At 39.3% G+C, this 27,874-nt stretch overlaps 1 protein-coding gene across 1 annotated transcript; it reads left to right on the forward strand.

The window, feature by feature from the left end:
* Window positions 1-16,352: 16,352 nt before the first annotated feature.
* Window positions 16,353-19,011, forward strand: LOC143633763 (uncharacterized). The gene is made up of 3 exons (XM_077102009.1): window positions 16,353-16,514; window positions 17,770-18,052; window positions 18,452-19,011. Exons 1-3 carry the CDS (start codon window positions 16,353-16,355, stop codon window positions 19,009-19,011), a joined length of 1,005 nt encoding a protein of 334 aa, XP_076958124.1.
* The last annotated feature ends 8,863 nt before the right edge of the window (window positions 19,012-27,874 follow it).

The following is a 27,874-nucleotide window of genomic DNA, read 5'->3' on the forward strand; positions in this document are numbered from 1 at the left end:
TGATTACAATGACTAAAATTGTCGGTTTACCTTCGCCAAGCGAATCGGGCTCCGTTACTAAGACGTTCGTATTATCATACTAATGAGAATCCAAGACTTGATAGAATACAAACACACTTAAACAAATAGCAATTAGCAAATAGCATTTAATTGATACAACACACAATGATCATGTTTGCGATTGTTTGAGATATATATACGATAGAAAATATGAATATGTACGCATATGTCCTCAAAATGTTTGAAAACAGTATATAGAAAGGGGAATGATCAAACTCACCTTAGATTAATGATAAGCGATTAATAAATGCGATTAAACGAGCTAACGTATAAGCGATCGTCCACTACACGTCAAATGTTATAAAAAATCAGAATCTAAACCTTTAGTATATGATAATATAAGTAAAAACGAACTCGTGGCCACTGGAATCAATCCAAACGGACGTTTAGAAATCTAGACATGTTATATTTAAGATTTAAGCGAGCTGGTACTGACCAGAATCCAAACAGCGAGTCAGGAGTCGGGTTTTGGTCAGCAGCCTTAAAATTTTGTTTTGAGAATAAAAGTATTCTGGACCGAACGTTGAATCCGACCAGAAGTATGAGAAAATGTAAAGTCAAACTTGTTGACTATTTTGTCCTTTAACGAATTTTAAACGATTTAACCAGTCAACACCCTTCAACCACCGAAATTGACTGAAGGTTATTGACTAAGGAATATATATAAACGATTTATTAGTTTACAACTTACCCGAAAAATTAAAGGATCGATCAAGAGATGAAGTCAAAGGTTGAGAATACTTGAAAGTCAAACACGTACACTTGTTTCTTGAGTAATATGGCAAAACCGGAAGAGAAACCAAGGGTATATGATAGATGACGGCTGAGGGGTGATGAATTAGGTTTTAGCGAAGTTTGTGGCAGAAGAATTAAGCTTTGTTTATATAAGAAACACAAAAACGAACTATATTTAGTTAATTTACTCGTTTAGGAAACCGAATCAAGTTTTAATGATCAAATCAACTAAAAGTGCAGCCAATATTCATTCTTGAGGAATGGTTAATGTATATGTACAAGTATTTTAGTTATATTAGTTTTCTTGGACCTTAATTCACTCGATTTATGCCAAAATAAGCGATTTAGATACCAAAAACGAATTTGGAAACAAAATATTCAATTAATGACAAAACCGGGTATAATAACTTAAAGATTTCGGTTTGGACAGCAATAAAACGAAATTTAAATGTTTTATAACATTAGTTGACATATCTTGGAGCTTAAGTTTCGTTAATTTTATCGAAAATAGGAAAGAATTGGCAAAATTAATCCCTGCAGTTCCCGAAAATGCGAATTTTAGCCGTTTTAAGCGATTTTAAAGGTTGTTAAGGAATATTCGGCATGATTAAAAGTTACGAAATTATAAAATAATTTAAACCAAGTTAAATACCAATAAATACAAGTTTTAAATAGTTCAAAAGATCCGAATTACATTCTCGAATCGGTTTAAACAAATACGAAAAATCTGAGATGTTACACACGCATCTTCAAAATGACCCTCCACAAAAAATTTAGCAGATTTAGTTTATATCACTTCAAACTTTTACTTATCATAGAAAGCTACCATACACATCAATGACTTATCAAGAGCTTTTTTAGCTTAATAACTTCACACGTTAGGCACACAAAATCAATTTATCTATCATCTCTCAAAGGTTGGATCAATTTTCATTTGAAAATATTTTAAGCTTCTAATAAGCTTTAGCTAAATAATATTATCACTTCCCAAATGGTAACCCTGAAGACACTCTTAAATTTAATCACCCCAGTTGCCTTCAGTTTTTAGATGAATGGCTATCCTATATTTCTAAAGATAGACGATAGGACCAAACACATAATAAAATGTGTCCCTCAAACTTAGGGGCCGACATAATTTTCAGTGAGAGAATTTAAACCGATAATTAAACAAAAATAATTTTTTTATGTATGTTCAGTCGCCCCAGTCACTTTCAGTCCTAAGGTTAATGGCTATCTCGTGAGTCAAAAATTGATGACGGACCAAACATATGAAATATGTCCGTTGAACTTAAGTAAACAGCATGATTTAAGCAACAGAACAAAATGTTTTTTTAAGCACACACACACACTCTTTTGTATTTTTCTTTTTCTCCCCCTAAATTTTTACAGAAATTATGATAAGAAAAAAAATTATGTACAAATTTAAACCTCAAAAATACTCAGTCTTCAAAAACATAACATCTTAAGAAACCCTACACGCACATTGAATCTGGATGTTCCGACCGGTTTCGTAAATAGGTCCGCCACATTATTATCAGTGTGGACCTGTTCAAGATGAATTAGCTTCCGGTCGTAACAGTCACGGATAAAATGAATTTTGATATCGACGTGCTTGGTTTTAGAATGTTGAACTGGGTTTTTAACAATGGCAATCGCAGCATCATTATCACAAAAGATAGGAGTGTTAAGAAATTCCAAACTGTAGTCCAGCAATTGATATTGCATCCATATGACCTGAGAACAGCAAGCAAAAGCAGCAACATATTCGGCCTCAGTAGTGCTTGTGGACACCGTTTGTTGTTTCTTGCATTGCCACGATATGAGCCGATCTCCTAAGAATTGACATCCAGAAGACGTCGATTTCCTGTCAATATCATCACCTCCATAATTGCTGTCAGCAAAGGCATATAAGTCAAGTTCTTAATTCTTGGGATACCAAAGACCAAGCTTCGGTTGCCTTTTCCGATATCTAAAAATTCGTTTAACAGCAATCAGATGAGAGAGTTTAGGATTAGCCTGGAAGTGAGCGCACTGACAGACTGCGAACATGATGTCCAGACGACTGGCAGTAAGATACATCAGAGACCTGATCATCGACCTATAGTATGTTTGATCTACAGGTTTCCTATCAGGATCTTAACACAAAAGAGGTCTTTCAGCCATAGGCGTCGAAGCACATTTGGAGTCTTGAAACTCAAATTTAGCCAACATATCCTCGACGTATTTCCCTTGATGTAGCAGAATGCCTGTCGAGCTTTGACGAATTTGTAAACCCAAAAACATGGTCATCTCCCCCAATGAGCTCATTTCAAACCGTTTATTCATCACCTCTTCAAACTCAAAATAGAGAGCATTGCTAGTAGAACCGAAGATGATGTCATCCACATAAATCTGAACCAAGATCAGATTATTTTCGACAGTCTTTATAAACAGCGTCTGATCAATGGTTCCACGCCTATACCCATGCTCCAACAAATGAGCAGTCAACGTTGCATACCATGCTCGAGGAGCCTGATGAAGGCCGTAGAGAGCCTTTTCCAACTTATAAACATACTACGGATACTTGGAGTCAACAAAACCCGGTAGCTGATCGACATAAATCTCTTCCTTTACCTCACCATACAAAAATGCTGTCTTGACATCCATCTGATAGATTGTGAAACCCATGTACGAAGCATATGCCAAGAAAATCCGAATGGCCTCAAGACGATCCAATGAAGCGTACAGCTCAGTATAATCTAAACCCTCAACTTGTCGAAAACCACAAACCATAAGCCTTGCCTTGTTTCTAACGATAACACCCGAGTCATCCTGCTTATTGCGAAAAACCCATCTTGTGTCTTGTGACTTCTTTCCCACGGGTAGTTCAACCAACCTCCAGACCCTTAGTTTCTTAAATTGATTGAGTTCCTCATGCATGGTGTTAACCCAGCTTGGTTCTTGCAGAGCCATGTCAACTGTCTTATGCTCAATTTGTGAAATGAAGCAAGAATACAAGTAATTGTTGATTGTTCCAGTTTGACTTCTAGTTGAGACGCCAGCTTCAATGGGACTAATAATACTGTCAATGGTGTGATCCCGTTGAATTCTTGATGGAGTGGAGTAATCAGGAACAGAACAGTTTGCTGGAAAATTGGTTGGCTCTTCAAGGACTTCGGTGAGAGGGTTCCTCCATCCCGATGTTGCAGTACTGTGCGAGTACGAGGTACTGGCAACATATTCGTTTGGAATTGCATCAGGGAATTGAGTGCTACCGAAGATCTGACGAATAACGCTCTCCCCCTCAACTGGTGACAACTCTGCTGGAGAGGGTTCTTGTGGGGATACAGTGTCAGTGACATTCTTTTCCAGATCTTCTGATGACGGCTGAGTGGTGTCTGAGGGTTTAGACGGATCTGCACTCAACATAGGAACCTTTTGAATATTAATAGAAAACTCTTCTTCGTCATCGACAGGAGCAGTGTTTCCTCCCTCTGAATTATTAGAATCAAACACATGAGCCAGATTGAATGGTTTGAATAGAGTGTTGTAGTCAAACAACCAGTTAGGCGCCACACGAGCATCTGTCTCATTTTCTTCCAACTAGCGCGCATCATATGACTCTACAATCTGCTTCGATGCCTTTTTGTAGACTCTGTAGGCAGTTTGACCAGCGTAACCAACGAAATAAAAATCATCTTCCCTGGCTTCGAACTTAAGAGTTGACTCAAGATTCAGCAAAGTGCACGGACACCCGAAGGCTCGAAAGTGTGCGACTGTGGGCTTGCGGCCATAAACAATTTCGTAGGGATTTTTCATCAGAGATTTGTTGATCAACACCCTATTTTGAACGTAACACAATGTGTTGATCACTCCAGCCCAGAAAAATAATGGTAACTTTGAATCACATAACATCGTTCTTGCAGCTTCGATCAAAGTACGATTCCTTCTTTCTGCAACACCGTTCTGCTGCGGGGTACGAGCTGAGCTGTACTGACGAAAGATTCCTTTTTCGGTACAAAAATGATTCAGTATGGAGTTCTTGAACTCCATGCCATTGTAACAACGAATTACCTTGCGCCTTAGGTTCAGCTGATTTTCCATAAGCACCACGAACTTCTTGATCAAGTCAGCTGTTTCACCTTTATTCGATAAGAAAAACACCAAGTGAAACGGGAGTAGTCGTCGGTGATGACCAGACAGTGATTGTTACGGGATAAACTCAAGACGTGAACTGGACCGAACAAGTCCATGTGAATCAATTGAAAGACACTAGAGATGGTATTTATCAGCTTTGGCTTGTGTGATTTCCGATGATGCTTCCCTAACGCACAGGCCACGCACTTCTCGATAGTCATGAAGTCTTTAACATGCAAGCCATGGACAATATTATTCGTTGCAAAATGGTTCAGGGTTTTAACATTTGCATGACCAAGGCGATGATGCTACAGCATGGCATTATGTTCCGACACTTTAGAGAGCAAGCTTGTAATTTCGTCAGGAATGTTCTTGTTCATGTCAATCAGGTAGGCATTATCTTTTCTTTCAGATCTTACCAGGACCCACTCCTCTGATATGACAATACCAGGTTTCAGAATCAAACATTCTTTGTTGGTGAAGTGTGTAGAAAAACTCTTATCACAAATTTGTGACACGCTAAGCAGACTGTGCTTCAGTTCAGGAACATAGTTAACATTTTCAAACTTTAAAACTCCATTACTTACGGTACCCTTCTGAGTAATTTTTCCTTTTTCTCCTCCTACAAAGGAAACAAATCCGCCGTTTAATATTTGAATGTCGCTCAGCTGAGATATGTCCCCCGTCATGTGCTTGGAACAGCCACTATCAACAATCCATGGTCTGATAATATTCCTCCATAGCTGTTCCTGCACAGTATGCGAGATTAGTTAGTTTTAGGTACCCAGTCCATAGTAGTTCTGGGTAAGCCTGACTCAGTTAACCGTGTTACGGGTTGCCATAACATATCCTCCTCATAATCAAAAATCAAGTCTGAAGTTGTTGAGGACTTTGCTACCGGAGACTAGGGCAACCATTTGTATTTCGGTTTGAAAACTTTGTGATTTACATAATGGTTGTCTTAGTCTCTGGTTTGCAAATGGAAAACTCAGTCGGCTTTGTCCTTTTAGACGTTTTCGGTTCAGAGACCCACTTCGGTCTTGGAACCGAAATCAAGTTTCCATTCCACCTTTGAGTCACAATGGGCTTGGTCTGATGAAAGCTTGACCTGTTAGCCTTGACTCTTCTCCAATTTCCTTCAGAGCGCCTTGTTTCATAATACCTTGAATTATTTGAATGTAAGTTTTTGTAGGCATTATGAGACATGGTCCTCTGATGACGTTTATAATATGGGATGTATGGGAGACGAGAGCAATTTCTAGCAATGTGACCGGGAATGCCACAGTTGAAACAGGTTTGCCTTTTAATGTAGAAATCATTGTGTCCTATTCCCGGTCTTGCTCTGTTGTGTGAGCTTGCTTTTCCATCTTTGAACCTATCATTAGAGACTTCACTTTTAACATTACAAGGGTTTCTTTCTTTCACAAACTTAGGTGACAAAGGTTTATTTTGGTTTTTAAGTTTATCAGTTTCATTAAAGGACAGATCACTGCCTTTTGAAGTTCTAGAAAAAGTAACCAAACGATTGTATTTGCTCTTAAAAACAGAGCACACATACATCGGTAGCATTATTGTTTAAAACAGACAAAACTGGCAAATTTAAAGAGACGGTAGAGTTAATAGGTGATTCATCATCTTCCTCAGTCCAGTCCTCAATTAATACTTCATCTGCACACGAGCTAGACATGTTAGAATCGTTCACCCCTGAGGTTGATTCAGTTGCTGAGTCTGTATCAACCATACCCTTGCCAGTTGCAGTTGACTTACCATACTGCAAGCATTTTTCTTTTTCTTCTTCTTCCTTGGTAATAGGAAGACCCGTATAATTATTGTTGTATGGAGGGGGAACCGTGTTATACCCAATACCCACACCCTTGTTTTCCTTCCATTTCAATTGATTTTCTATCATTGACTCAACGACAGCACTAGAGACATCAATTTTTTTAAAGTTGAATTCAGCATTGTCAAACTTATTTGTTAGTTTTACTATCTCCAATTTCGATGCTTCTAACTCGGTAGTTAGTTCATTGATTTTCCTTTTAGCAGCGATATGGTGACAACATTTTATGCTAAAATCAGATTGCAGTTTGGAAAAATCTTGTTTTTGTGCCTCTATTTTTTATCTTTTAAAGCTTGTTCAAGTTTTTTAAGTGTTGAGTTTTCATATTTTACACCCTCCATTTCCTTCATTAGGTTACTGTTATGTATTTCATACAATCCCACTTTATCAATGCACGATTGAGAACAAAGTACAGGACTTACCTCAGTTTGTTTGGTGGAGGTGAAGGCCATGAAAGTATGCTGAAGATCCCTGACCTGCACCACAGCATCATTCTCCTCTTCATCAACATTCACCTCAGCAAAATTAGCAACTTCATTGCTCAAACTCAGTGCTCCCATTTGATCCTCCCAAGAGAAGTTCTGAACCACCAAACCTTTCTCACCCGTGCTTGAACCAGCCATATTTTCTTCTCTTCCACCATGTATTGTAAACCATTGCTTTTCTTGATTTCCTTCCTTGGCGGATTGGTACATTCACGAGCAAAATGACCCGGCTCATGACAGTTGTAGCACCTTAGGGAACTTTTGTTGAACCCCTGATGTAACGTTTAATATACATTAATCCCGTGTACATTTTATTTATTATTTTATAAGTTTTGTTAGGTTTTAATCAAGATTTGTATACTACTAACTTATTTTTATATTTTAGGGTTCGGGCTTTGAATTGTGGTGAAAAGATGACGAAAAAGGAGCAAAAACAAGCCGAACCGGAGAACTGAGCCATCAGGAAACGGACCAGACCAGACCATAAGAGAACCGGACCGGCTAGGATCAGGAGACCCCGCTAGGCCGGAACGCCGCGCGGCCAAGGGAAGGAGGGCCGTGGCGCGGCACGACGATGATATTCCAGATGTTTCCAGCTTTCGTTAACCGACTTTCGTATTTTTGGACCCCTATTGCCTATATAAAGACCCCTAAACTCACCCTCAAACATACCCTGAAGTTCCAGACGAATTTGGTGAGTTCCGAGGCATCCGAGATCAACTTTTGGTAGCTTTGGAGTTGAAGAATCAGTTGGTGTTGCACGTATTAGTTGAAGACAAAGAACACGGGTTTTATCTTTTGTTTCTTTTGTTTTCATTTATTTAAACACCAAGAATTCTTATTTGCTTGTTTTTTTTAAACCTAAGATGCTAGGATAAATTGCATGAACTACTTAGGCTTATGATGAACCTACTTTGATGTTTTGATTTGATTTTGGGATTGTTTATCGTTATGGTTTTTATGGTTTAGTAAAAGATTTATTTATAATTAGTTAATGCGTATGGATGCTTAGGATTGTTTGATGAGTTTTATTCCATAGTTTTCCTTGATTATTGTTTGTCATAAGATAGGATTGCTATTAGGTCAATTACTTTGTGTTCATGATTATTTTATGATTGATGTCATGAGAAGGTCATAGGAATAATATTGTCAAATAAACCTAAGTGTGCTGCTAACCTAAAATCTGTAAAGTGCTAGGTTAATGATAAATCTTTACTATTTAATCTTGCTAGATTTAGTTTTTCGTAAGGAGTCCGTCTAGGTTTGATTATTTATTATTGTTTATCAAATCAGTTAAATATAGTAAATTGCCTTTGATTTCCGCGCTGTAAGGTAGGATTTCGTTATAAAGGAACTAAGTCATAATTAATTAGGTGTCCGTAAGGAAACTTGATTTTTAATACTGGTGTGCATTAAAACTTGTTAGAAACCCATAGGTGTCTCTTAAGAAGGGTCAGGGGTCCTGCTCGGGTTTTCTTTTTAAGTGTCTATTTTATGATCCCAGTCCATAACTAAACATTTTCCCGGGTTAATTCATTACTGAAATTTAGGGGATTCTAGCCTAGGTAGTTTTCTCATCATCACTTATTTTCATAACAAACTTTGTTTTCGTTTAAATTACTTGCTTTCTTAATTAGTTTTTAATAATAGTATTAAATTAGTATTTTAAATAAAAACCCCCCAAACAATTATAATTAATAAGTCGTGTTTTGTAGTCGAGTCTAATTAGCTAATAAACATAATTTAGAGAGTCTCATGGGTTCGATATCCGGACTTACTTAGCTTTACTAGATTCGATCGCTTCACTTGCCGGTTAGTAGTTTAGTCGAGTTTTAGAAAGTCTAAAGTATTACTTAGTGTTTATTTTTAGTTAATTTAGTTAATAAATATTAAACTACTTCAAGCACATCAAGTTTTTGGTGCCGTTGTCAGGGACTCTTGGCGATTGCGTTATTAGCTTTGATTGGACCTACTTGCTACATACGTGCTACTTGTTTACATTTTGTTTGAGTCGTAGGAGTCTAATTAAGTCTAGTTTGTTTTTAATTATTAGTTTGTTTTTATTATTTTTGTTTTATTAGAAACTACTTACTCGGTCTTTTGCGTTTTGTAGGTATATGTCACATCTTCGTTCGTAAGGACCACCATTGAATTGTTTTGGACCTACTCCGTTGAATTCCGAGGCAAGTTCGTCATCGTCAGAAAAACAACCGATCACCATAGATACTTCACCGAAATCATCACCCGCAAATTCACCACCACCGAGTCCCAGACCCGTTCCAATGGTCGAGAATAACCGCACCGTATACCAGCAAGCTTTTGAAGGGTTCCATGGAGATCACTCACCCATTGTCACCCCCGAGATTGATAACCCTAACTCATGGCAGATTCCGTCCTACGTTATGACCAACATCACCCAACACCACCAGTTTCATGGCCGTGAAGATGAAGATGCACTGGCACACATCAATCGTCTGACTCGTGTGTTCTGTAGGCTCCAGGACGGATCGTACACGGGATGTCGCTATCTGCGCAGGTGCGGAATCCCTGCGTAGTTAGATACGAGTGCAGAATATGTATAAACAAACACACGAACAATGAAAGCACACGTTATATTGATAACCGAACACGTGACTCGAGGTCACTATTACAGACACTGACACGTAACTCGTTCACTGAACAACTGAAACGAAAACCTAAAAAAACCAACACAGAAACTGTTCCGCTGAACAGTTTATATACACGACAACTTCGCCATAGGCGAAGTTGTCAATAACTTCGCTGGTTCAACAAGTTCGCCTGAGCGAACTTGTTGACAACTTCGCACGTACAAAAACATAAATATAATCATAAACATAATTACATTACAGACTCAATTACAAATGCTAGACTATGAACTACTGACACACATGTACCAACAGACTCCCCCTTGGCAGTAGCTTCATATCTTGATTTTCAAATCTTGAGTCTTGTAATCTTGCATCTCTACGCGTGCGCTCCCTCTCTAACATATACCGACACCACCCGTTGATATTTCCTAGCTTGATCCTTCCAAGCAGGAATGTAGAAGATCTTCTTCTCGTTGAGCATTTTCAGATCAGCCTGCGATAGATTAACAAGATGCATCGGGTCGTAAACCCTAAGCACTTCTTGTTCATCCTCATCTTCCATAACCGCCTCCGCTGTCTCACAGTCCACGAACCACCATTTTAGGTCTTTGAGCACGTCCTTGGGCATGAGCTTCATCGGTACTTCTTTAAGGCACCGGATCGGTTTATATTTCATAACCATCCAAGGTTTTCCATCAACTCTCAGACCTCTATCCTTGTCTACGACAAGTTTCCCCTTTTGTGGTTTCAGTAGCTCAAACTTTTTCTCTTTAACGCACTCTTTCCACACAATCTTCCCGATGATTCTAGCCATGTTGTCTTCACTTCTGTTTATCAATCCCAGTCTGGCTAAATCTTTTACCTCACATTCTGGCAGTGTGTTTAGAGATCTCAACGTTCTCCTGAAGTACTGAATGCCATCGTATCTCTTGATCACGAAGAGCCGCAGCTGCTCGTCATATAACCAGCAGATAATACCTTTCTTAGCTTCTGCGTATCCCTTAATATTGTAACTTTTTCTGAACATCTTAGGGACCGCCGGCTTCTTCGTCTTTATGAACCAGTGAGCACAACTCTCCTTCCAATTCGGTTGTTCCTCCCATTCAGTATCTTCCACCACGCTCTCATCACCCAACTCTGGTCTCTCAACCTCCGGAATCTCGTGTTCCACGGAGTCATCTACAATCTCACCCTCCTCTATCACGTTTTCAACAGTAATCTGCTCTCCGATCCTCTCGATCTCATCAACAGGCAGCACATCATCTTCATTCATAAACTCATCATCCTCCTCATCCAACTCTTTCAACGCATCTATAACATCTTCAACATCAACATCATCAACATCTACAACGTCGTCACCGGCTGCACTTGTAGACTCCCCCTCAGCTGTGGAAGCCCCAAGAGCCTGAGAGGTTCTTGGCAGCTCACCACCTGCACCTTCCGGTGCATTGGGATCATCGTCATGATCTTCTCTCCGTTTCGTCCTCAACTCATCTTCCCTACAAGTCTTCTCCCCCAGAGATGCCAAGAATGCCTTGAAGGCATCTATTACTTGTCCGTGTTCAACCAGGAGGGCTGCTTGTAGTCGATTGGATTCCACTAGGCTTTGAATGGTCTTTGTCTGTTCAGCAACAATCCGCTCTAGCGATGCAATCCTTTCGTTGTCAGAAGTAGGCGTTGGAGTTGGCGGGACATCAGCAGCAGAAGTGACCGCAGGTGGTACACTTGGTAACCCTGCAGTAGTGGTGACGGTCGACTCAACAAATCGTGCAACTACCACCGGTGGAGTAAGCGATTGGGGTGGTAGAGACACAACTGTTGGGGCCGACGTCTCGACAGCAGTAACCTGTGCTGTAGTAGGAATAAGAGACATACCAGACAAGGCAGGTGGAGCAAAACGTACCAGCCTCGAAGATTCTCCAGCTCCCGAACCCATACCTGTCCGTTCTCTTCGTGAACGTCTGAGCACAATCTGAACTGCTTCCTCTTCATCAACTTCCTCATCATCCTCGTCAACAATTCTCGGCCTCTTTCCCGTAGTTCTCTCCCGAGACACCATCAGTCGTCTCGCTTCAGCAAACGTTTCGTCAAGATCGGAGTCAGCTACCGAAGTAACTGCTCTAGTAACATCCATGACCTGAGAAACTGATACATCCATATCAAACAAACCATGTCCACTAAAAGCAGCATCAAGGTCTACATCTTCAGTAGTAGGCACAGCAGAAGATGCAGCAGCTGGCACAGCAGCAGAAACCACAGTAGATACAGCAGGCGCAGCTGGTACAGCATGGGGTGCTGCCGCCTGATGTGGCTGTGGGTCTCTGAACTCGTCCCCTCCTGCAGGAACATACCCCGGGTTGATGAGATACCCGAATAATGGAGTATGCCTGGGACGCAGCTCAGGCTTGCTACGAGTGCTCGAAGTGCGGCACTGAGCAAAGATACGTTTCGTCACGCATTCGACGTATCTAATAGGGCGTCTCTGCGGTAGCGACGGAGCGACATGATTTAGAATCATTTGTAAGAATCGAGGATACATGATAAATCACTCGCGCGCCACAGCCCTTCTCTGACGATCGATCTCGTAAAAGATCATCTGACTAAAGGAATATCGTCGGTTGTACGTCAGTGCAGCCATGGCAGACTGCATCGTCGCGCCCATCCCATCCATTCCTGCCTTCCTCCCAGACATGCATACAATCAACACATGCATCAGGAAGCGCCACTGATCCAGCAAAAACCCTTTCCTCCTCTGCGAGTCCCCCAGTGGACCCGAATAACCCATCCTCAAAAACGCTCCATCACGAAAAGGAGCTACGAACTCCGTTGGGTCATCTCTTGTTTCTTCCCCAAACCGCAAAGCCAACCGTATATCTTCCGAAGAAAACTGTATGTCATGACCATTTACGGTTGCTCGCATCACCGGAGGCTCAGGCCTGCAATCATAGTACACTGTCTGCCAAAAGTCTTCAATGTTAGGCAGTGAAATGGGCAGTGTATTTGTGATCGCATGAAAGACTCTTGATCGCTGGAGAAATGTGATTATCTCCCTGTAGTCTTCTACGCCTCTTGCGTCTGGATCTAAAATGATGTACTGGTTATGGGCCGGAAAGAATTGTCGTTGATCATCACCGTCGTCACCACCAGCACCGCCAATAGCAGCCATATCTGCACAAAACAAAACAAGTTAGACAATGTGTAAGCAACTCACAAGTTCGCTATGTACCACGTGCGAAGTTGTGAGTAAACCTGTATAGGCGAACTTAACGGTGAGGCGAAGTTGGGAACAACTTCGCTTCATCTGTAAGTTCGTCTAAGAGCTGTTAAGTGAATTGGTATAGGCGAAGTTGATGATAACTTCGCCTTATTACAACATCGCCACAGGCGAAATTGAGTTCAAGGCGAAGTTACGGATAACTTCGCCACAGGCGAAATTAATCTCCTGGCGAAGTTGTGGATAACTTCGCCTAAACCTTAACTTCGCCTGAATCTGAAACGGCGACTGTTCAGATTCAAAGGGCATAGATCCGATGTTTTCGCAACGATTTGACGATCCAGGAGTAGAGAACAGCTTATATTAATGGTTTTGAGAAGAAAAGGTCGTCCATGAACACGTAATACACGGTTGAAAAACTAGGTTTTGAAGGTTCGACGACCCGAGGTCTCGAACCGGGTAAAACTATAACGAACGAGTATGTTTGGGAATGATATTGACAACACATACCGTCAATGAACACAAGAAACTGGAAACAAAGATCGAAATCGAAAAGGAAATCAAGTTCGCCGGAAATATTTGTAAATTCGCCGGAGTAAGTTGAGAATAATGAACTGTTACTGTTTCAAAGTCTTTATATAGGGCAGAGTTTGTTCAGGCGAAGTTACGCTTAACTTCGCCTTGGCGAAGTTAAGCACAACTTCGCCGAATTCAACAACTTCGCCCGTACAAAAACATAAATATAATCATAAACATAATTACATTACAGACTCAATTACAAATGCTAGACTATGAACTACTGACACACATGTACCAACATGTTCAAAACGTTCAATCTGCAAGGTGCTAATGAGGATGCGATCTTCCTTCACTTGTTCCCGTTTACACTTTCGGGCCGTGCCGCCACTTGGCTCGACTCGCAACCAGCTGGAGCATTCACTAATTGGGAGGCGCTTCGCAATGCATTCATCAAGAAGTACTTTCCACCTGCTAAGGCTTCGCGCCTCCATGATCAGATCCACTCCTTTCACATGGAGCCGGATGAGCCATAATACCAAGCTTGGGAGCATTTTCAGAATCTGCTTTCCTGTTGTTCACAAAATGGTCTCACACCTTGGGCCCTTGTTGAGAAGTTTTACAATGGGCTTACTTATGAAGCTCAAGAGAGGTTTGACACAGCTGCTGGGGGTAATCTGATGGACAAGAAGAATGTGACCGAGTGCAACGAGATGTTTGAAAGTTTCGCGCAATCTAAGTATGCGAAGAAGCCACGAGGCGGGAATTCCAATCCTGTCACCAGTACACCCTCATCAGCTCGAGGTGTGCACCAGGTTAATCTGGATACTGGTATGGCTGCTGCTTTGGAGAATCCCACCCGAGAGATAAAAGAGTTAAAGGCTAAGGTGGATAAGTGTGAGATGTGTAGAGGTGGTCATGGTACGTTGGAGTGTCCGTTCATGAACAATCAAGATGTTGATTTTGTGGCTGGTCAGAACAGGTTCCCTAATGCTTACAACAACAACAATTAGAAATGGAACATCTACAAGAATCAAAATCAAAATCAGAACCAGAATCAGGGGCAAAGAAACTCGAATTGGCGTTCGGCTGGTGGGCCACCTGGTTTACAAGCTCCTTATAACTGAAATCAAGGACAGTATAACAATGATGGCTCCAATGGTCAAAGTTCGAATAATGTGCCGGATCTGAGTAAGAAGTTGGATGAGATGATACAGCAAATCGTTACTAGAGATCTAGCCACTCAAAAGACCCTTGCCGAGCATGATCTGCTTTTCAAGAATCAACAATTAGCTATGCTCTACATGCAACGAACCATTGGTGATATTGCCTGACAATTAAATGAAAGACCCTCATGACAGTTTTAAGAATCTACTCAACAGAATCCGACCGCTCAAATAAAGGCAATTACTACTCATAGTGGCAGGGTTTTGGGTCCCGAGGTGCGAAGGAATGAGGTTGAAGTGGAAGATGAGGAGGTAATGGATGAAGAGATCGAGATGGAAGTACCGAGTAAAGTGCAGAACACCGCACCAGTTGCACCGCCAGTAGAGAAGAAGCCGGTTGAAGTCCGGCCATCACCTTTGATTGATCACTCTCGTATCCCGTATCCCGCTCGTGCGAAACACCAGAAATATACGCGGGAGCATGGGCACTTTCTTGATATGTTCCGACAGTTGAAGATTAACCTCCCGTTCATTGAAGCCCTCCAACACATGCCGAAGTACGCGAAGTTCTTGAAAGACCTGTTGAAGAGGAAAGATAGGTTGGGGGAGGTGTCATCGATTCCCCTTATGGGAGATTGTTCGAAGGTAGTGTTGAACCGCGTGCCCGAGAAGTTGTCAGATCCGGGAGTGTTTACGATTCCGTGTTTGTTTGGAAGTGATGCGATGAGCCATGCATTGGCGGATTTGGGTGCGAGTATAAATTTGATGCCGTATTCTTTGAACGAGAAGTTGGAGTTAGGCGAGCCTATACCGACTCACATGTCCTTATCGTTGTCCGATCGATCGGTTAAGTATCAGCGGTGTATTATCGAGAATTTGCTAGTGAAAGTTGACAAGGTTGTGTTCCCGGTGGATTTTGTGGTACTCGACATGGAGGCCGACGAGAAGGTTCCTATTATTCTAGCTTGTCCGTTTATACAAACCGCAAAGGCGCTTATCGATGTGTATGATGTGAAGATCACGCATCGTGTTGGTGATGAGAATGTTACTTATGATGTCGCGACATCGATGAAGCATCCGAGTGATCAAGATGATTTCAGTGGTCCATGGCACTCGGTTTACTTTATTAACTTTTTTATTGCAGGTATTGATAGCTGCTTAAATTATATTTGTGGTGTGGATCTCGTGGGAAGTAATGGTTTGGTTGATTGTGATGATTTGGGTGAGGATGAGTCGTGTGAGAACGATTCGGTTTGTGATGAGTTGGCGGAGATTTCGAGTTTGCCCGAGATGATAGAGGTAAATGAGATTAGTTGTGAGAGTGAGGCGGGTTCCGAGGAAAAACCCGCTACGTTGGAGTAGAAAGTACTCCCGTCACACTTGGAGTATGCGTATCTTGATTAGGGCTCGAACTTGCCTGTTATTGTGTCATCCAAGCTGACGGAGGAACAAAAGACGAAATTAATAGACGTGTTGAAGTTGCATAAGGGGGCGATTGCATGGAGATTATTCGATATTCAAGGTATTAGTCCCGCTTATTGCACACACCGGATTTTAATGGAGGATGAGTACAAACCGGTGGTGCAACCACAAAGACGTCTCAATCTGAATATGCAAGAGGTGGTGAAGAAGGAGGTATTGAAGTTGATGGATGCCAGGATGATTTACCTGATCTCCGACTCTCCATGGGTGAGCCCGACCCAAGTTGTTCCGAAGATGGTGGGTATGACCGTTGTGATGAACGAGAAGAATGAGCTTTTTCATTCGCGTACGGTTACCAGTTGGCGTGTGTATATTGACTATCGGAGGTTGAAAATGATGCCACCCGGAAGGACCACTTCCCGTTGCCTTTATTGATCAGATGTTGGAGCGTTTGGCTGGTCAGCAGTTTTATTGTTTTCTTGATGGTTTTTCAGGTTATTTTCAGATTCCCATTGCACCGGAAGACCAAGAGAAGACGACTTTTACATGTCTATATGGCACGTTTGCGTACTGTCACATGCCGTTTGGACTATGTAACGCTCCGGCTACCTTTCAGCGTTGTATGGTGGACATCTTTCAAGATATGATAGAGACATCCATTGAGGTGTTTATGGATGATTTTTCGGTTTACGGTGATTCTTTTGATCAATGTTTGGCTAATCTTGAGAAGATGTTGAAGAGGTGTATCGAAACGAAGTTGATGTTGAATTGGGAAAAATGCCATTTTATGGTAACGGAAGGGATCGTGTTGGGTCATAAGATCTCGAGAGATGGTATTGAGGTGGATCGGGCAAAGATTGATACTATAATTAGACTTCCTCCACCGACGAATGTGAAAACGATTAGGAGTTTCTTTGGTCATGCAGGATTTTATCGGCGGCTTATCAAAGACTTTTCAAAAATTACCCGCTCGATGACCCGACTCCTCGAGAAAGACGTACCGTTTGTTTTTAACAATGAGTGTTTGAAAGCGTTCACGTATTTGAAAGAGAAGCTCGTAAGTGCTCTCATTCTTTGTTCTCCTGATTGGAGTTTACCATTCGAGCTCATGTGTGATGCTAGTGATTATGCGGGTGGAGCGGTTTTGGGGCAAAGGCGAGATAAGCATTTTCACTATATCTATTATGCTAGCAAGACGTTGAATGATGCACAAGAGAACTACACCACCACCGAGAAGGAGCTTTTAGCCGTTGTTTTCGCATTTGACAAGTTCCGCTCGTATCTCGTGCTTTCAATGACCACCGTTTTTACCGATCATGCAGCCTTGCGTTTTCTCTTTCACAAGAAAGACGCGAAGCCTCGTCTTATACTGTGGATTCTTCTACATTTCGAGTTTGACATCGAGATTAAAGATAAGAGGGGTGCGAAGAACGTAGCGGCCGATCATCTATCCCGCCTAGAAGATCCGAGGAGAGAAGAGTTGAGTGAGGATGAGATTGGAGATACATTCCCTAATGAGTCGATCGATTTTGTAGCGGCTGAGAAGCAAGGTATGCCATGGTTCACTGATTTTGCTAACTATTTGGCTAATGGTTTTATTTTGGAGGGTATGACTACGCAACAAAAGAGGAAGTTTTTTCGGGATGTTAATCGGTATGTGTGGGATGACCCGTTTTTGTTCAAGATTGGTGGTGATCAGATTTTGAGGAGATGTGTGACGAAAGAGGAAGGTTGGGATATTCTCAAGCAAGTTAATGAAGGGTTGACTGGAGGTCATCTTGGTGCGCATGCTACCGCGCAGAAGGTGTTTGATAGTGGGTTCTATTGGCCGACAATTGTTAAAGATGCTGAAGAGTTTGTGAAGCTTTGTGATGCGTGCCAAAGAACAGGTAATATTTAATCCAAGAATGAGATTCCTCAAAACCCCATACAAATTCTTGAAATCTTTGATGTTTGGGGCATCGACTTCATGGGACCGTTTCCCACGTCGAACGGTAATAAGTATAATTTGGTGGTGATTGATTATGTGTCGAAGTGGGTGGAAGCCCAAGCGTTGGATACGAATGATGCACGAGTTGTTGTGAAGTTCCTCAAGAAGTTATTTACTCGTTTCGGTACTCCGAGAGCTATTATTAGTGATCGGAGAACCCATTTTTGTAATACCGTCATGGAGAAAGCATTGGCTCATTATGGGGTTACTCATCGTACTTCTACTGCTTATCACCCTCAAACAAATGGTCAAGTCGAGAAGGCAAATCGAGGGGTGAAGAGGATTTTGGAGAAGACAGTTGGGGCTGGTCAGAAAGATTGGTCGGAAAAGTTAGATGATGCGTTGTGGGCATTCCGGACCGCATACAAGACTCTGTTGGGTACTACACCGTTTATGCTTGTTTATGGTAAGTCTTGTTATTTGCCGGTTGAGTTGGAGCATCGTGCTTATTGGGCATTGAAGACGGTAAATGTCGATCTTACCGCGGCCGTGAGGAAAAGGTACTTTCAGATTCATGAGTTGGAAGAGCTTCGGGATGCAGCATATTTCCGATCGTTGAACATCAAAGAAAATACGAAATCTCTACACGATCGATGTTTGAAAGGCGGAAAAGAGTTCAAGAAAGGCGACAAGGTATTATTATTTAACCCTCGTTTGAAGTTGTTTGTAGGAAAGTTGAGATCGAAGTGGACGGGACCGTACTTGGTGAAAGAAGTTTTCCCGTATGGAGTGGTGGAGTTGGAGAATCCGAATAATGGAACATCTTGGAAGATGAACGGTCATCGCTTAAAACACTATCTTGGAGGACCGGTAGAGCCTATCAAGATGGAGGAAACTCCTCTCGATCCGTTGCATTGAATTGTCACACGTGGATCTTGAGTGAATATTCAAGTGTAGAGTTTGTATATTCTTTCTTATTTTTACTTCTATTTTATTTTTATTTTTTTTTTTGAGCCACTAACGTAGTTTTTTGCAGTTTTTATTTGGTTTTTAAGTTTTGAAGAAAGAAGTATGGAGATCCCCTTGAAGTATAATGCAACATTCAAGTGTGGGGATGGAGCAGCTGTAGCCGTATACTTTTCTGATTATTTATTTGCTGCTTTTATTCATATTTATTAGTTTGATTGGTTGGTCTGGTTCCATACTTTAAATGATTTATATCTATCGAGGTTGATAAGATGAGTTTTAGATAGTGTTTGTATTGTTTCCGCTTCCGTTCATATACAAGAGAACGAGATACTGGCTGTTGAGCACGTTCGGAGTTGGGGGGCAGTTATGGAAGAAGACTTTAGCATGATACTTCACTCGCAAATTACCAGCTAAGTCTTTTCCTTTTTAATTCGTTTTTATGTTTTTAGTTTTTAATTTTAGCTTTGTTTTGTTCTTATTTATTTTTGTATTTTAAGGTTTTGTTTTGTTTTTAAAATTTTTGAGTCGTGTTTCCGTCCCTGCATTGAGGACAATGCAAATTTTAAGTGTGGGGATAGGAACACATGTCTTTAACTTGTTTTGTCATCTTTATTTATAATTAAAAAAAAGTTTTGAAAAATGTCCCTTGATTTTGTTGCTTTTTACATATAAATGGAAGATGAGGATACTTATCGAGAGTCGGTTTTTCAAACTACTAATAATATGATATAATTAAAGAACACGCACTTAACTTGGGATGTGTCGGTTGGCTCGCCTTGAGAATGAAAGGGCTTTGTTAGTTGGTTTAAATCGATAAAAATATGATTTTTAGTGGGAAACATGTTGAGTCTGTATAAAATACGAGATGAAAGGTCGGCCATACTCAAGCCTCATTTTTAGTTTGATTGTAGAAAATTATGAATTTTATAGGAATCTAAATAGGCTATCATATGATGCTTGGGTAGGTTTAAACGTTAAAGTGAACTGTGTAGCCTGTGATATAAACGTAAATCTTGCACTTCTAGTTTTAATGGTTAACACTTCATAGGCATATGGTTTTATAGCCTTAAATCCTGTATTGATGGGATGCCTCGGGTTCGGAAACCACGGGTCTTTTTACGATTGTTCATCTAGATATCTTCGGATATTTAAACAAATAAAATCTTTTAAGCATAAACCCGCAGTTTATTGCAATCATTACACTCACTTACATCAATTACAGTGAAGTAAAATCTTGATGGCCCAGTGATCATCCCGCTGTTAGTCATATGTGGTCCTCTTACTTGAGTCCCATACCATTAAGAACAGGATCAACTAGAGACACGACGTATGTAAGCCGACAGATGGAAACTTGTAAAATCACGTGTGGTAATGGGTCCGGGGTATTGCTTGATAACGGGGGTATGTCATGTAGTGGGGAACACTAGCTAGTTAGTTGAATAATTGAACTTTAATCGTCTCTAATGGCCGCTTGGTATACTTTGATGTTTAAATTTAGGTGTATAAACAATATCCTTGATCGTCTTAGCTGTTCATGAAAAAATGTGCAACAATGTTTTTAATCTGATATGAAGTTTAAGTCAAGTTGGGGTGGTTTGATCCGGTAAAATTTAAAATAAAGCGAGTCTTGACTGTGGGTTCCACTAGATTATATAATAATAATAATAATAATAATAATAATAATAATAATAATAATAATAATAATAATAATAGTTGGATCTTATTTGTCCCGGTTAAGACAAAGGCATGGGTTTAAGTGGACAACAATATCGGTGATCGTAGTTTTTGCGTTGTTCTATAAATTTTAAGATAATCTATATGTTTGTAAAACTGTATTTCTCCAATTCTGATCCCGTCGCAATGAGACTTTTTCAGGGACGAAAAAAGAATAAGTGTGGAGATATTTGATATTACGTTTAATATACATTAATCCCGTGTACACTTTATTTATTATTTTATTAGTTTTGTTCGGTTTTAATCAAGATTTGTATACTACTAACTTATTTTTATATTTTAGGGTTCGGGCTTAGAATTGTGGTGAAAATAGGAAGAAAAAGGAGCAAAAACAAGCAGAACCGGAGAACCGAGCCATCAGGAAACGAACCTGACCAGACCAGAAGAGAACCGAACCGGCTAGGATCAGGAGACCCCCCCTACGCTAGAATGCCACGCGGCCAAGGAAAGGAGGGCCGTCGCGCAGCGTGGCGGTGATATTCCAGATGTTTCCAGCTTTCGTTAACCGACTTTCGTATTTTTGGACCCTTGTTGTTTATACAAAGACCCTTAAACTCACCCTTAAACATACCCTGAAGTTCCAGACGAATTTGGTGAGTTCCGAGACGTCCAAGATCAACTTTTGGCAACTTTGGAGTCGAAGAATCAGCTGGTGTTGCGCGTATTAGTTGAAGACAAAGAACATGGGTTTTATCTTTTGTTTCTTTCGTTTTCATTTATTTAAACGCCATGAATTCTTATTTGCTTGTTTTGTTTAAATCTAAGATGCTAGGCTAAATTGCATGAACTACTTAGGCTTATGATGAACCTACTTTGATGTTTTGATTTGATTTTGGGATTGTTTATCGTTATGGTTTTTATGGTTTAGTAAAAGATTTATCTATAATTAGTTGATGCATATGGATGCTTAGGATTGTTTGATTAGTTTTATTCCATATTTTTCCTTGGCTATTGTTTGTCATATGATAGGATTGCTATTAGGTCAATTACTTTGTGTTCTTGATTATTTTATGATTGATGTCATGATAAGGTCATAGGAATAATATTGTCAAATAAACCTAAGTGTGCTGCTAACCTAAAATCTGTAAAGTGCTAGGTTATTGATAAGTCTTTTACTATTTAATCTTGCTAGATTTAGTTCTTCGTAAGGAGTCCGTCTAGGGTTGATTATTTCTTATTGTATATCAAATCAATTAAATATAGTAAACTGCCTTTGATTTCCACGCTGTAAGGTAGGATTTCGTTATAAAGGAAAGTCATAATTAATTAGGTAACCGTAAGGAAACTTGATTTTTAATACTGGTGTGCGTTAAAACTTGTTAGAAACCCATAGGTGTCTCTTGAGAAGGATCAGGGGTCCTGTTTGGGTCTTCTTTTAAGTGTCTATTTTACGATCCCAGTCCATAACTAAACATTTTTCAGGGTTAATTCATTACTGAAATTTAGGGGATTCTAGCCTAGGTAGTTTTTTCATCATCATCTTATTTTCATTACGAACTTTGTTTTCGTTTAAATTACTTGTTTTCTTAATTAGTTATTAATAATAGTATTAAATTAGTATTTTAAATAAAAACCCCCCAAACAATTATAATTAATAAGTCGTGTTTTGTAGTCGAGTCTAATTAGCTAATAAACGTAATTTAAAGAGTCTCGTGGACTTACTTAGCTTTACTAGAGTCGATCGGTTCACTTGTCGATTAGTAGTTTGGTCGAGTTTTAGAAAGTCTAGAGTATTACTTAGTGTTTATTTTTAGTTAATTTAGTTACTAAATATTAAACTACTTCAAGCACATCAACCCCACTTTCTAATTAGGAGGCACATTCTAGTTGTTCCTGCCAGTCCTCTTGGTGAACTTCTTGGCTCTAAAGACAGCCATGGCAATTTGCCAAGAGATATCCATCTCCTCCACATCATCAGGATGTATTTGATCTAGCTCAGCAGCCACGACAAGTTGTACCAGGTCTCCCGCAAGAAAGGCATTGTAGCTGTTCATAAAACCTGCCATTAATGCTATGTTCTCTTGAGTCTCTTTGGAAATGTGAGGAACTTGATTAGGAAACTGGCTGGAGGTGGTCACCGAAGCTTGCGATTTCGGTGAAGGAGTTGGTTGTGGAAAGAAGACAGTAGCTGCTGCTGTAGGTTGTGGAATGGGTTGACCTTGAGATTACCTGAACATGGAGAAGGTCTGCTGAGTCTACTGCGGTTGAGCTGACTAACTTTTGAACAGTGAGAAGTTGTCTTGTGAGACCAAAGCATTGTTAGCCGTAACGCCTTAACCAGCAGTATTGTAGATGCTTGCATGATTGATAGCACGTTGCTTGTCGTTCATGTCACAAGCCTTGATGATCGCCATCACCTCAGAGAGTGTCTGTCTGGCCAGATCTTTGGTCTTCTTAATAACAACCACATTTAAATCCCAGTTCTGTGGCAAGGAATTGACTAGCTTGTTGTTGATCTCAGCAGATGTGAGGTTTATATATGTAGACCTGATCTCTGTGATTAACGAGATGAACCGATGAAGTTGTTTTTCAAAAGACTCTCCCAGAACATAGTTAAACATGTTGAACTGTTGTCTAAGGAGATCTTGCCTACTTCTCCTTATGTCCTCATTACCTTCAAACACTTCAATGAGAGCCTCCCAGAGTGCTTTGGCAGAGTTGAATTCTCTAAATCCCAAGGTAATTTTAGGCGAAAGTGCCATGATCAATGTAGCTAGAGCCTTCTCATCTTGCTCAACAATGTCAAAATCTGCATCTGTATATGACTCAATTGGCTTAGTCTCTACTTCTTGAGAACCTTCAATTTAATAGGTAATAACCTGAGGACCTCTAACTATGCTTCTCCACAGTTTCGCATCTCTTGCTTTTACGTACTTCTCAAATCTGAATTTCCACTCAGCAAACCCTTCTGATTTCAGTAGTCGTAGAACACGAGTGGTGGTCCCCATGATGGAGTCAAGTTCTTGATGAAGAGTGGCATTGGAAGACGTACTGACAGTTGATTGTTCCATAATATCCTTAACCGAGAACTGGATAAAATAACCGAAAACAGCAAAAATTTCCTGAGAACTCAAGGAGTTACCAAGAACCGTCAACAGCACACACCAAGTTGCCCGAGAACGACGAATTTAACCCGAGAACGACGACTTCAACCCGAGAACTCGTAAATCTTTCCCGAAAACCTTGAATATTTACCGTGAACCTTGAGATCTTCCCGAGAACTTCAAAATCAACCTGAGAACTAGGAATAGCACAATATATGGCAAATCTCGAATATTTAACTAAATCCCGAGAATTATGGGATTTAAATTAAATATGAGATATACCAGACTCTATTCCGAACAAAGCTTTCACCAGCCGAAGAACACGAAGAACAATCTTCTTCGAGATCCAAAAACCTTCAACGCAATATACCTTCTTAGATCAACGATAGAATCCTTGATATCACCAATAACCGAGCCTAGAATAGGTCTATAGGCTCTGATACCAATTGTAAGTCCCGTGACGGATCTTTCAATTTGATATCAAGAAACTCGGTGATTAGGCGGAAACTAATCACTAAGCCGATTCTATAAAACAACCAAGAACACAAGTAAAACAACGAAGACGCTTCAAAACACACGTATATTATACGTCGGGTGCTTAAGCCCTTAACAACTTACATGGTTGAATGATAATGAACGAACAACCTAATATCGTTAACATAACTTCTATATATATATCCTACCAACTGGGCCTAAACCCAACTCAAGCTCACCGAGATCAATATATCTCAGTTTACATACAAAAGCCCAACTAAACCAAAACCAAAACTACAAGCATAAACCACAAAATACGGCCCAACAAAAAAAATCGCCATAATAACAAGTTTTTTTAGTATCATATTGTTATATAAATAAATAAATAGTGGGTTTTTATATTTTGTGTTATTGGTTGTTCGTTGTGTTTTTTAACTAGGTTTTTTATGCGTTGTGTTATAGATTTTGATCAATGTATTTTCAATTGGTACTCATATTAAAGATAAAAAAATAAAACAAAGATTACGTCATTTTTTCTTTGTGCTCATCATTTGTCTTTCTACTTATTATTATGTTTTAGTCATTGTGTAATACGTTCATTGTCTTTTGTTTGGGATTGACATGTGGTATTCACTTAATTTGAGAAAAAGGGTATTACGTTCATTGTGTATTACATTCATGTCATTGTGTAATATGTAGTTTCCATTGTGTTTTACATTTTAGGTTATTGTGTTATATGTATTAACCATTGTGTTTTACGTTTCATGTCATTGTATTATATGTATTTACCATTGTGTTTTACATTTCAGGTTATTTTGTAATTTCTATTTATTTTTGTATTTTATGTATTAGATAATTTATCGTTATTTTATCATTATATTAAATATTATTATTACACAACGGTATTATTAATATTTAAAAAAGAAAAACACAATGATCATTTGAAATACACAATGACAAACATAATAACAAACATAAAGACACAATGGCAGACAAAAATACGCAATGCCATAATTTTCATTTTAATTTTTATATAACAAAGTCATGCTCATATTAAAGATAAAAAAAACATTTGTTATTATGATGATTAAAACAAACATATCATATGAAAAAAGTTATAGATATTCTAAAATGATGGGGAATTGACAAGTGACTTGCATTTGGAAAGAGAAAATATCTACCGTTATTTTTATACCCTTTTCCCTTTTATTGCTCCATCTCGTTTCCTTTTTTTATGCTTTTGAGCACCGGATAGTTGTTTAGAAGGCATATTCCTATTATCTCAAAGCAAAATTATTAACATATACAATTACACGCTACATTATACACAATTATACTCGATGGCAATCTTTGATCTCACAAATCACAATATACATATCTAAATATTAAATAATAAATATCTCATTCTAATGGGGTAATCAATAATGATCTAATGGATGACGAAACCGAATAAGATAGCTATATTGACAAAAAATATATATATAATAATAATAATAAAACATACCTTTAATATTCTTTTTGGGTTGTCTACCGTCTTTGGTCTCCCCCTCCCATTCCAGCTTCTATTCTTCACAGCCAGGTCCCAATTCGGTTTTAGATTCTGGGCTGCGTACACTATGCATCTGATCTCTATGGAAGATGGAATTCAATCGGTTTATTGATTATTATTATTATTATTATTTTAATTAATTTGGCCCACTACCACAAATGGATCATGGGAACACAAAAATTGGGCCCAATATGTAATAAGGGGATTAAGATTTATTTCTATTCTATAAAAAAATTAATATATATATATATATATATATATAAGTTTTTTTCCCCCGAAAATTAAGTGTCGCGACTAGTTGTGTAGTTGCCCTACCCACAAGTCGACTCTGATCAATTCTTCCCCATATTCATTACTTAATATAAATACTAAATAAATTCCCACTTGTATCATTTTGAACACTTGACAAGCTTCTTTATTGAACCTATTTATCAATCAGAAATATAGTGCCGATCTTCGATATCACGAAATTGAAGTCAAACATACAACGATCGTGTATGTTTACAATGTATTTTTATTTATAGAAATCCACATGAAGTTAACCATTTCCACGTTAATGAATTCTTTAATGCATTCAGCCTTCAAGATAATATAAGAACATTATATCATATAGGATTAAGAGCGCCTCCAATGATAGAGGAAAACCCCGTCCAAATGACATGGAAGTGAAGGACTTGGAAGGCACGGACCAAGCCCCGTTGTGGAGATGAAGTCTGGCTTTAATGTCCAAGTCTATAAACGATAGGTGGGCTTGTAGTGGGCCTAGTTGAACATTAAACGACTAATTCAAATTTATAAAACAAAATCATTTTTTCTAAAAAACAAATGGGTTTTTCAAAGAAATAATTCGTTACACGTTTCCAATTTAAAACCCATGTCCACTCTCATTCAAATCATTCCATCTCAAACTAAACCAACATACTCAATATCAAATACGGGTGGAGCATATCCATTTTTTGTTTTCGATCCTATACGCCCCATAAACAAGAGACGTCTACTTGTACTAGTATGCCCTACTAACCCGCGACCTCCTGGTGTTGAATGGTTACACCCTGCAAATCAGTCTCCTCTTGTTGTTAAACCCGTACACCTTGCAAAACCGCACCTCCCGTGTTGAACATTGTCACACCCCAACCTAAGGCGGAAATGTCGGGGCGTGATCCGATTGCTCACAGTTCGAAGATACTATCATGATATAAACGTGACAATATATAATTAATTATTTGATTTCAATTATACACACAATATCAAATACAATAAATAGTTTAAGATATACAATCATAAACTCAAATAAAGGTTAACGTGATTATATCCTGAAGTCTCGTCTACGTGTCCAAACTTCAATCTTCAATACAAGCAACCTGCATATGCGTATAAAATAGAGTTTATCAACAACACATGTTGAGTGAGATGATCACCAATTTTGACGCAACAAATAATAATATATATACATATGATAGATAATTGATAAATGATAAGTGATAAATGCGCAAACCAACCATGTGATAGTAATCAATCAAATCATAACAAAACATGTATATAACCAAATCGTGCTAGTGTGCCAATGAATCGTTGCCATGCGAATCGGGCATTGATTACAATGACTAAAATTGTCGGTTTACCTTTGGCAAGCGAATCAGGCTCCGGTTACTAAGACGGTCGTATGATCATACTGATGAGAATCCAAGACTTGATAGAATACAAACACACTTAAACAGGTAGAAATTAGCAAATAGCATTTAATTGATACAACACACAATGATCATGTTTACGATTGTTTGAGATATATATATGATAGAAAATATGAATAAGTACGTATATGTCCCCAAAACGTTTGAAAACAGTATATAAAAAAGGGAATAATCAAAATCACCTTAGATTAATGGCAAGCGATTAACGAGCTACGAATAAGCGAGTCGTCCACTACACGTCAAATGTTATGAACAATTCAGAATATGATATTTCCGGATATGATAATATAAGTAAAAACGAACTTGTTGCCGCTGGAATT

Source organism: Bidens hawaiensis, unplaced genomic scaffold (genome assembly GCF_021521415.1).
Source record: "Bidens hawaiensis isolate Kalapana, Puna unplaced genomic scaffold, B.hawaiensis_p1.1 tig00006905_1, whole genome shotgun sequence".
NCBI classification, from domain to species: domain Eukaryota; kingdom Viridiplantae; phylum Streptophyta; class Magnoliopsida; order Asterales; family Asteraceae; genus Bidens; species Bidens hawaiensis.

Coding starts and splice junctions, on each gene's coding strand:
- LOC143633763 (XM_077102009.1), top strand. CDS start 16,353: ATGCAAGAGGTGGTGAAGAAGGAGGTATTGAAGTTGATGGATGCCAGG. Junction 16,515..17,769: donor AGCTTTTTCATTCGCGTACG/GTTACCAGTTGG, acceptor TTTATTTTGGAG/GGTATGACTACGCAACAAAA. Junction 18,053..18,451: donor TGATGCGTGCCAAAGAACAG/GTAATATTTAAT, acceptor TGGAGAAGACAG/TTGGGGCTGGTCAGAAAGAT.